General features: G+C 36.9%; 1 protein-coding gene across 2 annotated transcripts in view; it reads left to right on the forward strand.

The window, feature by feature from the left end:
- MRPS28 (mitochondrial ribosomal protein S28) overlaps positions 1–14,918 on the forward strand; it is a 102,713-nt gene that overhangs the window by 21,582 nt on the left and 66,213 nt on the right. For both annotated transcript variants that reach the window (XM_011937148.1, XM_011937147.1), the window contains exon 2: positions 276–457. In XM_011937148.1, the coding sequence (XP_011792538.1) occupies positions 276–457 (182 nt within the window). The remainder of the gene's footprint in view (positions 1–275; positions 458–14,918) is intronic.

A 14,918-nucleotide genomic window follows, 5' to 3' on the forward strand; every position in this document is an offset into this window, starting at 1 on the left:
GACCTCAGGTGATCCACCCGCCTCAGCCTCCCAAAGTGCTGGGATAACAGGCATGAGCCACTGCACTCAACCTCGATGCCTACTTTCTTTAGCTCCTCTTCAGGAAAGAAAGGATGGAAGAGGAAGTTGAAGAGCATAACCGGCATTTTAAAGCAAAATTCCACAAACATTTTAAAATTATTGCTACAACAATTGACTTTAATAGTATTTCTTTAAGACTTTATTATACCTTCATGTTGAATTATATGTATATAAATATCTCTTTTCATATTTAGGGCTCTCCAAAAAATGTGGAATCCTTCGCATCTATGCTGAGACGTTCTCCTCTTACACAGATGGGACCTGCAAAGGATAAACTGGTCATTGGACGGATCTTTCATATTGTGGAGAATGATCTTTACATAGATTTTGGTGGAAAGTTTCATTGTGTATGTAGAAGACCAGAAGTGGATGGAGAGTAAGTAGAATCATTTCCAAGTACCTTAAGAGTATTCATAAAAGTCAAGACAGCTCAAAAGTATTGTTGAATGAAAGATAATTTTTGAAAAGACAGAAAACATATTTATTTGTCTTGATAATGCGGAAGAAAAGTCTGAAGTGCTTTAAAAATACTTGTTGGTCATGGTAGGCCAGACTCGTGTCTTCTCAAAGCAGTGAAAGCAGTTGCTGGGAAGACTTGAATGTTCATCCTGATAATAAGCCATTCCACACCATAAACTTAAAACCAACTTTGTAATAATGCATGTTGCTTAGGTCATTTTGCCTGGAACCCTTTTTTGGTCCTTTCTCTGTTCCATGGTCTCCTTCCCTCCTTCCACTTCTCCTTTCTTTTTTTTCTTTTTTTCTTATTATTTTGCATCTATTTTTAGGATTATTTTTCCTAATAAATAGAGTTCATTCTGTTGTAGTTTATGTAGGTAAAGATATTTATGAATACAGATAGGCACTGGAGAAGGCACTAAGGTGGGAGATCTAGGAGTGGAATATCGAGAGTCAAGGAGAGGTTGAACTAAGATTCTGAGATGGGAAACCAATAGTAAACAAGATAGAAGTGATTTTTTTCCGCATCAATTTCTGATGTGCATTTTTTAGTTTTCACTATTTTTGATATCAGGATGCATATTACAGTTGACTATATTAAATTAACTGGCGATGTTTTTTTTTTTTCCTTAATCATGTATAAAACAATAGTGAATCTAGTAATCAATGGTATTTTTGATAGGATGAATTACAGTGTTTAAGAAGTTTTTGGCATATAAAAATTGGTCATATTGTGGAAATGAAAGGTGAAGAGTCTACTCTAGACCTAGGAGAGCAATTATGAGAATTATTTGCCTTTCTCCTGAGAGCTGGCTATCTAAAGATGGCGTTGATAATTGGTCTTACCCAATTTAGAGACATAAGCTTGTTCTACCTGAATCTGAATAGGGCCTGACAAACTTAACAGAATACACATTTCCTCAGATTAGTGATATATGAGTAAATATTTAACAATTAGCTGATTTAAAAAAAAAAAAAAGCCCCAATTTCTATAATGTAAAACACTTCCAACATGGCCAATGTCAAGTCACCAACATGATGTCAGTGAATGCAGAGTTGGGAAGATGTGTGCACAGGGCTTCTCACAAACTGATATTAGCTGTCTGCAGCACACCTCTAGCTTAGATAACCAGAGGCTGAACAGTGTTTTAACAAGATGAGTGGTATAAACCAGGTGTCAGCTGAAAGACTGTGCTCCCTGGCATGAGAGGAATGGCTCAAGCATGACTTGAATTGGTGTATCAAATATCATACAAGCTTAGTTCAAAAGTAGGGAGACCCAAAGAAATTTCTAAGTAGAGTGTGTCTGTCAATCCAGATTTTAATACTGTAATCAGTATCTGTTATGTAAATGGCTACAGAAGGAATTCAATTATTGTGTCTAAAAATTTAGAAAAGTGATTGGCATATGGTAAACAAATGCTACTGTTGTTACTGTTATTTTCATTGCATTGTTATTACTAAAATCTTGGTGACCTAATGATGACATCCCTCAAGAATTCCTTTTGAGGAGGGTTTATGAAGGAGGCACGTAAGAAGGTGTGTGATAAAGAGTTACCCTTTAAGAGAGGTATCCTCAGCTCTTAGGTACTATCAGCAGAAGCTGTAGCAGATCATTTTTTCATTAGTAGAAAATATATAGTAATTATAAAATAAAGTGCTGTTTTATTTTGCACAAAGAAATCCTTAGTCCCCTCCTTACAATTGATCAGCTACCATGGATGCTGTCCAGTTGCAGTGCCTATCTTATTCTTACAAGCTGACCTAACGTGCACCCAGAGAATCAGGTATTTTTTGACTTTCTAAAAAGATCTATTTTATGACAACTCTGCTAAGCTATTTCTCAGCAGATATTCAACTGCTTAGTCAAGTTTATTATAAATTACAAATACTAATCATATACTTTTTTTTACATGTGAGGATAGAATTCTGTTAATCATATATCTTTCATGGATATTTATTTCTTTGTGGATATTCTTTTGTCTGCACTGTTCTTTTTTCTCATTGAATTAAAAATTTAAAACATCACTTTTGTGATTATGTCATATTCTTGAACATAATATATTCAGAATGCCGTAGAGATTTAGAATTAAGTTGCCCAAGCTGGACTTGAACTCCTGGGCTCAAGCAATCCTCCCACCTCAGCCTCCTGAGTAGCAGGGACTTACAGGCATGTACCACCATGCTTGGCTTTTAAGTCACAGATTTTTAAGTATCAGATTTGCGATTAGTTTTCTAATGAGTAGTATAGTCTGATTTGAATTTGTTTTATGTGTAGTATAGCTTTAAATGGTTAAATACTAGCATCTATTACAACATTTATTAAATCTTAATTTTTAATTTAAAACTAAGTATATACCACATATGTACACATTCTATTATATAAATTATTTTCTTGAAACCTCCGTCTCTGTTCTCCCCTCAATGAAGCAGTCATAAAAACTTTTTGAGGGGAGAGGGGGTGGCTCAGTAATTTTGCAAGTAAATTCTGTAATCTTTGGAGCAGTGAGTATATTAGAGTCTTTTTTAATGTGTTTAGGAGAGTTGTATGCCTACATCTCTTTGTTCTGTAGTTATCTGTAGTAATTTCTCTATTCTTGCTTCCATGAAACCATCTGCTTAGTATCCAGTTACTCTTACCAGAAGTACCCGTTTAAACTTCAAAGGAGTCACAAAATAAATACATTCATGAATGAGGATCACCAAGAGGGAAGAGCCAAAGTGCTACAGGAGTTGATTTGTTCATTCATTCATCCATTCACTCATTCATTCAACAAATACTTACTAGACCTCTTCAATTTGCCAGGTACTGTTGTAAAGACTGGTAAACCAGACAGACTAGTTCTCTGCTCTCTTGAAGTGCATACACAAATGGGGGAAGGAGGCATAGATAGTAAACAAGTACGTGAATCAATTTAAAATATTGGTAATTACATAAGTAAAAATGGATAATACGGTGACAGAGTGCCTGGTGAGTGGAAGATAACAGTAGTTAAAAAAGGCCTTCTAGTTCTAGTGCTTGACTTCTAGTTCTAGTGCTGTAAGTCTGAAATGCCAGCAAAGTGCCTTTAAAAAAAAAGATAAGAGTCAAGTCTTCAGCTGTCTCTGAAGCTCTCTTCAGCTTCCTCTTTGGTCCTACAGACTGGTAATGTTATTTCTAACTGTGCCCAATCTTCAGCCAAGGTTTAACGTCAATAGTTTGATTACTTATTTTCTCTACCTACATATCCTATGTACATACCTTTATGGCTATGTAGATAACAACTCCAGCTCTTTATCTACATACATTGTTTTTTAAGAGAAACTTTTTAACGTGTCAAATTTCATGTTCTCCAGTTTTTAATCTATCATGAAATGAAGGTTTATACTCTTCACAGAATATTATTAGATCTTCATTTGAAGATCTAATAAATAGATCTTCATTTGAAGATCTAATAAATAGATCTTCATGTAGAAATGCCTAGGTTCTTTCTAAAACCCTTCTCTAGGTTTCTTATAGGGATCTGTCACTTATGCTTTGAAAATATTGTTGAGAATTGTCAGGTCAGCATAATTACTGTTTTGGTTACTTATTACTCCTACTTATATCTAAAACAAAATTTGTGGGTAGGAACCTACTTTATTCAAATATTTGCCTGTTGTCTTTATCACTGAACAAGGAAGTAAGGAGATCCAACTCAGTTGTTTCTGGTCTTGCCCTTTTTGGACCTGTGTTTAGGTTATATGACTGGGTAGAACAGCTTATTGGGCTGGACACATGTTCTCTACAGTCATGTTGTCAGGCCTCTGACTGAACAGAGTCTAGGAGGCTGAATCTCCGTAATGATAGAGCTTCCTGCTTTGGTACATTTTAAATCGTTATAAATAAGAGAAATACTTACATAATCTGTTCATCATTCATCGGCCTTCCTTTTTTTTTGAGATGGAGTCTTGCTCTGTCACCAGGCTGGAATGCAGTGGCGCGATCTTGGCTCATTGCAAACTCTGCCTCCTGGGTTCAAGCGATTCTCCCACCTCAGCCTCCTGAGTAGCTGGGACTACAGGCGTGCACCACCATGCCCAGCTAATTTTTGTATTTTTAGTAGAGACGGGGTTTCACTACGTTGGCCAGGATGGTTTCGATCTCTTGACCTTGTGATCCACCTGCCTCGGCCTCCCAAAGTTCTGGGATTACAGGTGTGAGTCACTGCACCCAGCCCAGCCTTCCTTTTTTTTTGATCCTTTTAGAGAACTATTTTCTTTTCTTCATTCAGACTTTTGTGTAGTTGAGTAATGCTACTTTAGGACAGTTTAAAGATTAATTAAATACAGTGAAAAATAACTAATTGAAATATCCAGTGTAGCCAAATGTTTTAATTTTTTATTGTTTCTTTTAATAAGTAAGTTTGGCATTTCAGACTTATAACAACTAATAGGGATCAGAAAATATTTTGATTAATGAATATTCTAATTAGCTAAATAATAGCCTCTTAAGTTCTATAACTTTTGTTTTAATGTTCATTTTTGATTATAGTTTAAAGGAACAGTTTTTAGTCTTTGTACCAAAAAGCCCTAGAGTTTTGCGGAAAAGCTTAAGATATTGCTTACTGGGGATAAAGGGGCAGTTGGGTCCTACTTTCAGAGTGGCCCTACATTTATCTGTTTTATGTATTACAGCTCTGGGACAATTTTGTTTAATGTGTGTGGTGAGTATTTCTACTGTAAATAAGAAAAGTTTGAAAAACACTTGGAAAGGAAGAAACTAATTTTAGAAAGACATGACCTAAATAGTAACATTCAGAATCTAAGCTATAGTACTTAAGCATGAACAATAGTAATTTAATCTACTTAGAGTAAGTTGCAGAATAGACATAAGTATATTTAAAGATTTTGAGACATGCATGGGACCTTATAGTGCCAATCTCAAAAGTTACTATGTTTTTCTTTTAAATCAGCTTATGACTTGAAGTCAGAAATCACAGATGATAAATCAGAATGACTCAGAATGGCGTTAACTTCTTTGGAAGTTATCATTTAATTAACTGATTTGTCAAATCAGTTGACATCATCGTTTTCTTTTGTAAAGCCCACTGACAGATACCAACACCACATGGAACATTAGAAATTAGTAGTCCTGTACTAAACCTAGGCACTTTTGTTTCTTCCAGTTGAGGTACATGTTTAGCAAAAGCTTAGTTGTGCTTCTTTTCTTTCTTTTTTTTGAGACAGAGTCTTGCTCCATCACCCAGCCTAAGTGCAGTGGCATGATCTTGGCTCACTGCAACTGGCATGATCTTGGCTCACTGCAACTTCTGCCTCCCAGGTTCAAGCAATTCTTGTGCCTCAGCCTCCTGAGTAGCTGGAATTACAGGCGTGTGCCACCACGCTCGGCTAATTTTTTTATTTTTAGTGGAGACAGGGTTTTGCCGTGTTGGCCAGGCTGGTCTTGAACTCCTGGCCTCAAGTGATCCGCCCGCCTTGGCCTCCCAAAGTGCTGGGATTACAGGCATGAGCCACCATGCCTGGCCTAGTTGTACTCGTTTCAAAACATGTTTATATTAAGAAATTTACTTGAATATTGTACAAATTAATAAAATTTGAATACAGAAAGGGTTTTTGTTCTTATGAATGCTAACTTTAATGTTTTAGAAAGACTCCACAAAGGAAAACTTTAGTTTTTTGTTTTTTTTTCCCCTGTCCCTGCTGCTTGAATCAGAAAGGAGTTTTTTGTTTTTAAGAAATTGCTATTGAATTAGATTGTGCAAGAAAACTGTAGATTGAAACAAAAATTATAAAAACGTGAAAGGTATTGCTTTCCAATTGTCTTTCTGTTCTTGTTCTATTTTCACATGACTGGCTCTGTCGGTCACAGACCTTGCAGTGTGGGTATTGTTATGTAAGGAAGAGCAGAGCTTCAGTGAATGGACCCCATACTAAGAGAGAACGCCTTGGCCCCATATTAGAATATTTGCGTTAATCTGCTTTAAGTTAATATTTCTGCTGTGTACATGTATACTTTTTCTATGAGTCTTTAACCTAATTTTCCATGAAACTTTCTATGAGTCAGAGGGCTTGTATGGTGATTTAAAAATACAGAGCACTTTTCCCATCATGGGAATTTGTATACCCTTGTTTTTAGACATTTTTTCTTCTGTCATATTAATGCAGCTCACAATTTCACAGACTTGATTGTTTCCTTTCTATATTCCATCTGATTTCCTTATGATAATCGTAACAGCTTTTTAAAAATCTACACTGGCATTTTATGTATATTGTCTCATTTCTTCTTCACAACAAACATATAGATAGAAAGTATATATTATCCCCATTTCCCAAATGAAGAAAATGAGTCTCTGAGCATAAATAATGTGCTGCAGTCACGCAACTAGTAATTAACAAAGCAGGGATTCAAACCTAGGGCTGTGTATATCCAAATTTGCCTTTCACCCTGCTGTGCTGCACTCTACATCACACAATATATAGTAACTCAAGTATCATAAAGATTTCCTAAAACAGTTTTACATATGAAGCAATTTCATGTCAGGGACCCTGAAGGCAGTGTGGCAGTGAAGCTCTGTGGAGGTCTGTTAAAAAATGGTAGGTAGTCTATTATATCTTTGGTTATGGTGTCCGTCGTTGCTATGGTATGAATGTTTGTGTCCCTTCAGAATTCATTTGTTGAAACGTAATCACCAGTGTGATGTAGTTAGGAGGCTGGACTATGGGGAGGTACTTAGGTCAGGAGGATTCTGCCCTCATGAATGGGATTAGTAAACTGGCTAGTTAATCTATGAACCAGGTCCAGGTCTTCATGACACTAAATCTGCTTGTTCCTTGGATCCTGGACTTCCAGCCTTTAGAACTGTGGGAAAGAAGTTTCTGCTGTTTATAAGATACCCTCATTTATGGTGTTTCGTTATTCAGATCGAACAGACTAAGAAATAGTATGGTGAATCTGAATACTGTAACCCCCAATAAGCTAATAACTAGCAGGTCTAGGCTTTGTTTTGTGATGGATCTGTATCATAATTATGGTAAGACCTCTAGTCACAGGACCTGATTAATATCAATATGCCTCATATTATTTGGGAATGATATATTTCAAAAAAGTTTATTGTGTAAATAATAGAAAATTGGCTATTTATACCTAATATACTTAATTTTTAATTGTTTATTGGTTCTTTTAATAAAATGTATTATATACTTTCTTTGAACCTTGTTAGACCTAAAGCAGTTGAGCCTTTTTTTGTTTTTGCTTTTGATGACCCAGGGTCACAATTATAAACATAATTTTTGTGTTATATCATAATAAAAATATGCAGAATTATGCTCCATAACCATATAACCCCCCAGATCTGCAGTTTTGTGTTATCTCTCCTTTACTGCTGTTATGCCCTTGTCTGCTTTTTATAGCTTTCTCAGACCTCCTAATTTTCCTCTTCCAGTATGCCTATACTTGGGAGATCAGTCATCAAATTTGTTGTGCTTAAAATAAGAACAACTAGGGTTTGAGTAAAGACCTAGCAGCCTCTTCTGTAAGTAAAGTATGGGTACTTCAGTGTATGGGCTTCAACATGTATTCTGACAGCTCCTAAACTCCTTCTGTATAGGTCTCACTGGGCTGTGTAGGTACTTGATGTCACCAGATAACTAACTTCCATCAAGTGAAGTGTAACTGGGTTGGAGTTTTGCCTGTGTTGACTGTTCACTGATGCCCTTGATAAGGGTTGTCACATATCAGAACAGTGTTTGTTGAACCAATCAAGGTGCCGAGTGTTTTGGACATGAGCATTTATCATGGTTGAGACTTTAACACCTCTAGTAGGGGCAGTAGCAAAAATAAGGTGAAATTATTCAATTTGAAATCCTGCTTGAGATGGTACCAATTCTTATAGTGAATTTGCAAATAAATGAGTAAATTTCTTAAAACTCCTGTTAAGCCCAAATAATTGCTTTATAGCATTGATTAGTTTGGATGACTTAGAATGCACTGGTAAAACATTTTATCAGTCTCAAGAAATAAGCTACTTATTTTATAAATTTTATTTTTAAATGAACTGGACATGATAAGATTTTTCACTGAGTCACCAAACCTTTAATGAGCATCTGTTATGTGCTACCTGTGTATTTAAGGCTAGTGACATACATACTAATGACAATCCCTGCTTCCAGGGAGTTGATCCGGTCAGGGGGATAGAGAAGTAAACTGATAAATATATCATGTAAGTTCTGTTTACTATCTTCTACAGGAATGGAGAAGGAATCGATGGTTCAATCTGCTTGTGTCAGAGAAGGCTTCCTAGAGGAACTAACAATAGAACTGGGTTGCAAAGGATGGGTAGGAGATATTACGTGCAGAAAATGCGAGTGTTTCTGGGTGAGGGAGCAGCACTTGCCCAAGTTTTAAATGAGAGAGAGCCTGCCTCTTCTGGGAATTCAAGTGGTTTAGTTGGCTTAAGTTTAGGAGGAGTGATGGGAGAGTGGGGAGATGACCAGGAGCCAGATTTTCAAGGAATTTACATATTGTCCTAAAAAATTGGAATTTTATTCTGAAGGTGGCAAAGAATCATTAAAATATTGTAACAAGCAATGTGGGTCAACTTTGTGTTTCAGTGAGATCATTCTGGCAGAGGTGTGGAACATATTTCGGAAGAAAGATGTGAGAGGGAGGTTAGTAAGGAAGCCGCCGAAAAAAAATGATGAGAATGTGAATTAAATCTTAGGGTGGGGAAAGGGGACACGTTTAGCAATTTAGGAAGTAGAAGAGACAGGTCTTGGTGACTGAATAGTTGTGGTTTGTGTGTGAGAGAGAAAAGTTTTGAATAATGTTTCATTTTGGACATGAATGACTAGGTAGATAGTGAGTTGGGTTGTATTGGGGAGGTGGAGAAGGGGAATGTGTTATATTGATATGATTGCCTGCTTTAAAAACAAAAATTAAAATGCCCAGATTTAGATCAGTTTTATTCTCCTACTTCCGTTCAAGGTCATAATACTTGTGATTAGTGTTAGTCAGGAACATTTCTTTTTTTATAATATAGTATCTTATATATGTATATAAAATCCCTGTGGTTAAACTATGCTGTTGCTTTGGTCAAAGAGCCAAATTCTCCAAATCTTTTCATTTCATTAAGTTGTATTTTAGTTTTGATTTTTCAAGAGCTGTAAACATGTCCGTAAAATCCTCAAGTCCAGTTTTATAAGTAAAGTTCATTTACTAATGTGTTAATGAGGATTCTGTCTTTTAAAGCATTATCTCTGTGCTGACTCTATCATAACACACAAGATTGACAGCTCTGAAAATCGAAGGGTTTCAAAACAAGCGTGATTGGCAGCTCTAAGGTAACTAGCACATGCACTGAATATTATTTGTACTTTTGTTTGACACTAAGGTGGAATAAACAAGCTGATTTCCCCATCTTTGTTTCTATTTCAGGTTGTGTGATATGTAGGGTCAGATAAAGAGTGGATGTTTCAAAACTAAAGTTTTCAAGGTGTATTGGTGGGGAAAAGAGAAAATAAGAATTTGAATTAAGTGGGTCATTTTATTGCAGACGACATGAAACATATTAAAAATGTATGCATGTTTTTATATAGGTTGGTGGTTTAAAATCATCTAGTTTTTCTTTAACAGATCTCTTTTTTTTTTTTTTTTTTTTTTTGAGATGGAGTCTCACTCTGTCGCCCAGGCTGGAGTGCAGTGGCCAGATCTCAGCTCATTGCAAGCTCTGCCTCCTGGGTTTACACCATTCTCCTGCCTCAGCCTCCGGAGTAGCTGGGACTACAGGCGCCCGCCACCTCGCCTGGCTAGTTCTTTGTATTTTTTAGTAGAGACGGGGTTTCACCGTGTTAGCCAGGATGGTCTCGATCTCCTGACCTCGTGATCCACCCGTCTCGGCCTCCCAAAGTGCTGGGATTACAGGCTTGAGCCACCGCGCCTGGCCTTTAACAGATCTCTTAAGTCCTTTTTAGGATAGGAGAGCATCTGTTATATTTAGCTTTTTAATAGGAAACCTTAAAATATGTTCAAATGTGATCAAATTATAAAATATGATCTTAGAGATGTTCTGAGTTCATGAAACTCATGTAATTCAGACTGAATAGCATTAGAGGGGTTTTTTCTTGTTTGGATACATGCCATAACAAAATTCTTTTGGATTGATTTGTTCTATTGGATTGATTGTTCAATTGAATTCTGTTTTAATTGATGTGCAAAATGGATTTGCTTTATGTAGCATATTCACATATGTGTAGCTCTGTCATTCCAGAGATTGTCCAAATTTACATCTCTAGGAAGTTTGCCTCATATGCCTTCTCAGGACTGTAAAGGTCAAAAGTGAATCTGGAAACTACTTTGGTGATTGCCTGTTAAGGAATGCAAACAATTAAGTGTTCTCACAAAAGCTTCGAAGGTTATGTCTTAATAGGACAGAGAGGAGAAAGAATCAGGTCTGCACTCCTACAGTTGGTTCAGGCTGTGGTTGTATTGACCTCCAAGTGGATTTTTTAAGAATTAAAAGCTATTTTAAAAGAAGGTCTGAGTTCTCTTTTTGTTTGTAGAATTTTGTCTTAATTTATATTGCTACTTGATAACATCTAGACACTCATAGGGACTTAGAATTTCAGCACATATTTTGTGATTTGTAATTCATTATAAGAACAATAATAGCTAACATTTGTTGAGTACTCTATGCTAGGTACTTTGTTAAGAGGTTTGCATGCATTATTTTTTTTAACCTTGTTATTACTCTAAGGTACTGTTAGAATTCTCATTTAAAAACACTGAAGAAACTAAGGTTTATAGAGATATTTTAAATAACTTAGCCAGGGACAGCAGCTAGTAAGTATGCAGATGTGAGGTAAAGTAGCTTCTCTATATTGTTAATCACTACTTTATGCTACTTACTCAAATTACACTTTCAGGGTATGTGTTTATAAGTGTGTGTGAGATGTGTTAATTTTATCAGCAAATATTTATTGAGTACCTTAATCATAGTGTGCTTAATGCAGGTTTTAAAAACTGTATGACATCTTCATCTTTAGGAGGAAAGATATGTACATATAGCACAGTAACACAGAGGAATGTATGAATAAATGACTAAATGAACGATGTGGTCAATCATCTGGCTTCTTCAAAGGAGAAGCCAGAGAAGTGAAAGTTGAGATGGTTTCATAGACAAAAAAGTGCCTCCCAAAGAGATGAAACTTTAGTTAGAATACTGAAGGACAGAAGAGGAGTGTTGGGATGGATAATGAAAGGACACCTCTGGGGAAAATGGCATGAGGAATGGCACAGAATTGAGAATAAGCTTTGTGTGACTGTTATCTATGTCTGTGTAACAAATTACTTCATAACTTAGTGGCTTAAAACAATAAACATGTATTATCTCACATAATTGCTGTGGGGTAGGAATCCAGGAATGCTTTAGCTAGATGATTCTGGCTCAAGGTCTCACATGAAGTTCAGTCAAGATATTGGCCAGGGCTGTAATCATCTGAAGACTTGACTGGGGCTGGAGGATTTGCTTCCAAGGTAGCTCACTCCTGTGTCTGGCAAGTTAGTGCTGGCTATTGGCAGGAGTCCTTGGTTCCTTGGCACGTGAATCTCACCATTGATGGGCTGCATGAGTGCCCTCACAACATAGCAGCTTCCCCCATAGTAAGTGCTCAGAGAGAGAGAGAGAGAGAGAGCAAGGAGGAAATGGTGATAACTTTTATGACCTAGTCACACATTATCACTTCTGCCATATTCTGTTGGTTAAAAGTGAATCACAAAGCCCAGCCTATATTCAAGAGAAACGGAATTGGGCTTTGCCTTTTAGAGGGAGGTGTACAGAATTTGTGTATGCATTTTATGTATTTTCTGTGTGTGAACAAAGCTTAACTTTTAATACAAAAATGTAACTATAAAAACATAAAATATATGAGCAAGATTTAAGAAAATAGAAACATCTTTCTCTCTTTGCTCTGTTTTCAATGTTAAAAATATTTTCATCACTAATATATTATTAGACACTACTTAAACCTAGATTTTCTGTGTACTTCCAAGGTAACCTTTATTTTTTTCTTTCCTACTGTGATTCTAGGTATCTAAAATTCTTGTCTCCTTACTTATCCATACATTGAGTCAACTGCTAGCGACTTTGAGCTAGTTCAGTAAACATTTATGAAGTGACTACTCTTTGCTAGGCCCAGTGCCAGCTTTGGCTTTAAAAGTCCACACTGCTTCTCTTCGTTTCTATTAATTCAAATCTGGCAAAAGCTCTTTTTTAAGCTGCTGACACTCTGTTTTCTTAGTTATTTCTATCTCATGCAAGAGAGCCTTGCTAATTTCAGACAAATTTCAAATTATTTTTTATTTTGGTTAATTGAATTACAGTCTATCCAGCCACCTAGTCCAAAAAGCTAAGAGTCAGAATAGGCTCATTTCTCTTCATTACAGCCCTCCTCCTGCATCCACTCAGTCACCAGCTTTCCTCTTAATTATTACTGAAATCTGTCCTTTCGTCTGTCTCTACCATTAGGGCTTATCTCCAGCCATGGATATCTTGTACCTTGTACCTGAATTTGCCACAGTTTCTTTCTTTTCTTTTCTTTTCTTTTTTTTTGAGATGGAGTCTTGCTCTGTCACCAGGCTGGAGTGCAATGGCATGATCTTGGCTCACTGCAACCTCCGCCTCCCAGCTTCAAGCGATTCTACTGCCTCAGCCTCCCAAGTAGCTGGGACTACAGGCACATGCCACCATGCCCAGCTAATTTTGTATTTTTTTAAGAAGAGATGGGGTTTCACCATGTTGGCCAGGATGGTCTCAATCTTCTGACCTCGTGATCTGCCCGCCTCAGCTTCCCAGAGTGCTGGGATTACAGGCGTGAGCCACCGCACCCAGCTCACAGTGACTTTCTCCTAATCATTGTCTTTGTTTCCATTCTCTTTCCTCCTCTATTCTATTCTTTTTCTTTTTCTGTGTATGCATTTAAAGTGACCACAGTGGTCAAGATTCCATGACATGGAAGTTTTAGGGAGTGGTGAAATATTTGCTTTGCTGAATAGGCTAGGATCCTTATAGATAAGTCTGAATTTCAGGGTGAAAAGTTATGATGGTGGTATTTGGGGATTGGCATTTGTATCTGCTGACATTAGTAGTGATGTATGAGATGGAGTGGACACTACAAGACCAGTTCTGAGACTATTGTAATCCAGGCAGTAGGTGATTAGAGGCTGGACTAGAGTGGAAAGAGATGGGAACAGAAAACTAGAAGAGCCTGTTCAGAGAAAGACTGATAGGACTTGGTAACTCATGCTAAAGGTTTCTAGCCCAGGTGACTAGAAAAATATAGGTCACAGCAGTAGGGAAGTGGGGCAGAGAACTGTTCAAAGGGCAGGAGTTCTGTTTTAGACATGTTGTGGTTATTCTATCTATATTTATTTTTAAAACAGGGTCTCACTCTATCACCCAGGCTGGAATGCAGTGGTGCAATCTCAGCTCACTGCAACATCCACCTCCTGGGCTTAAGTGATTCTTGTGCTTCAGCCTCCTGAGTAGCCAGGACTACAGGTGTCTGCCACCATGCCTGCCTAATTTTATTTGTGTGTATTTTTGGTAGAGATGAAGTTTTACCATGTTGCCCAAGCTAGTCTTGAACTCTTGAGCTCAGGTGATCCACCCGCCTCAGCCTCCCAAAGTGCTGGGATTACAGGTGTGAGCCACTGTGCCCGGTCATGTTGTGATTTTTCTGTAGGCATTTGGTGACATGGGACTGGAAATATGAGAAATTAGGCTGTGGAATAACAGTAGACCTGGAATTATGAATAGCAACTTCATATTAGGCTCTGAGTGCCTTTATCAGCAAAAACAAAATAAAACAAAACAAAATATAAAGGCAACAGCATCACTGCGGATTTATGTTTGTACCACACTGAGAGTGCCTGCCTTGAAGAAATGTTGCAGTGTTCATGTTCAGGCATCCTATTACAGAAAAAAAGCTAAATTTCTAAAAGTGAAATGCAAAAGTAAAAATAACAGGATCCTTTTAGAAAAATATTGTAACTTTGCCAGGTATATTATTCTTATTATTCAACTTCAGGACTCAAGTTCTTTCATTCATTTCTCGTAGATTTCTTATTACTTTTCCTACTTCACTCTTAGGCATCTGTTCTTTGCTTCTGCGTCCTTAGAAGATAACCGTATCTCCTTTCTTGAAATCAAGTTTGTACCTTAGTTTAAACTATATAAAGTTGCAGTTTTTAACGTCAAAATAATTGAGTGTCTGACATTTCAATTGATTCAAGCTAATACTCCCTGGATTTCCTGCTCCTCACCTTAAATTTTTTCTGTATCATTTTTTCTAAATAGTTTGATAAGATTGGAAACATTTTAGCATGTTTCCTCTTAAAGCTA

This window comes from Colobus angolensis, unplaced genomic scaffold (assembly GCF_000951035.1).
Source record: "Colobus angolensis palliatus isolate OR3802 unplaced genomic scaffold, Cang.pa_1.0 Scaffold16, whole genome shotgun sequence".
In the NCBI taxonomy this organism is placed as follows: domain Eukaryota; kingdom Metazoa; phylum Chordata; class Mammalia; order Primates; family Cercopithecidae; genus Colobus; species Colobus angolensis.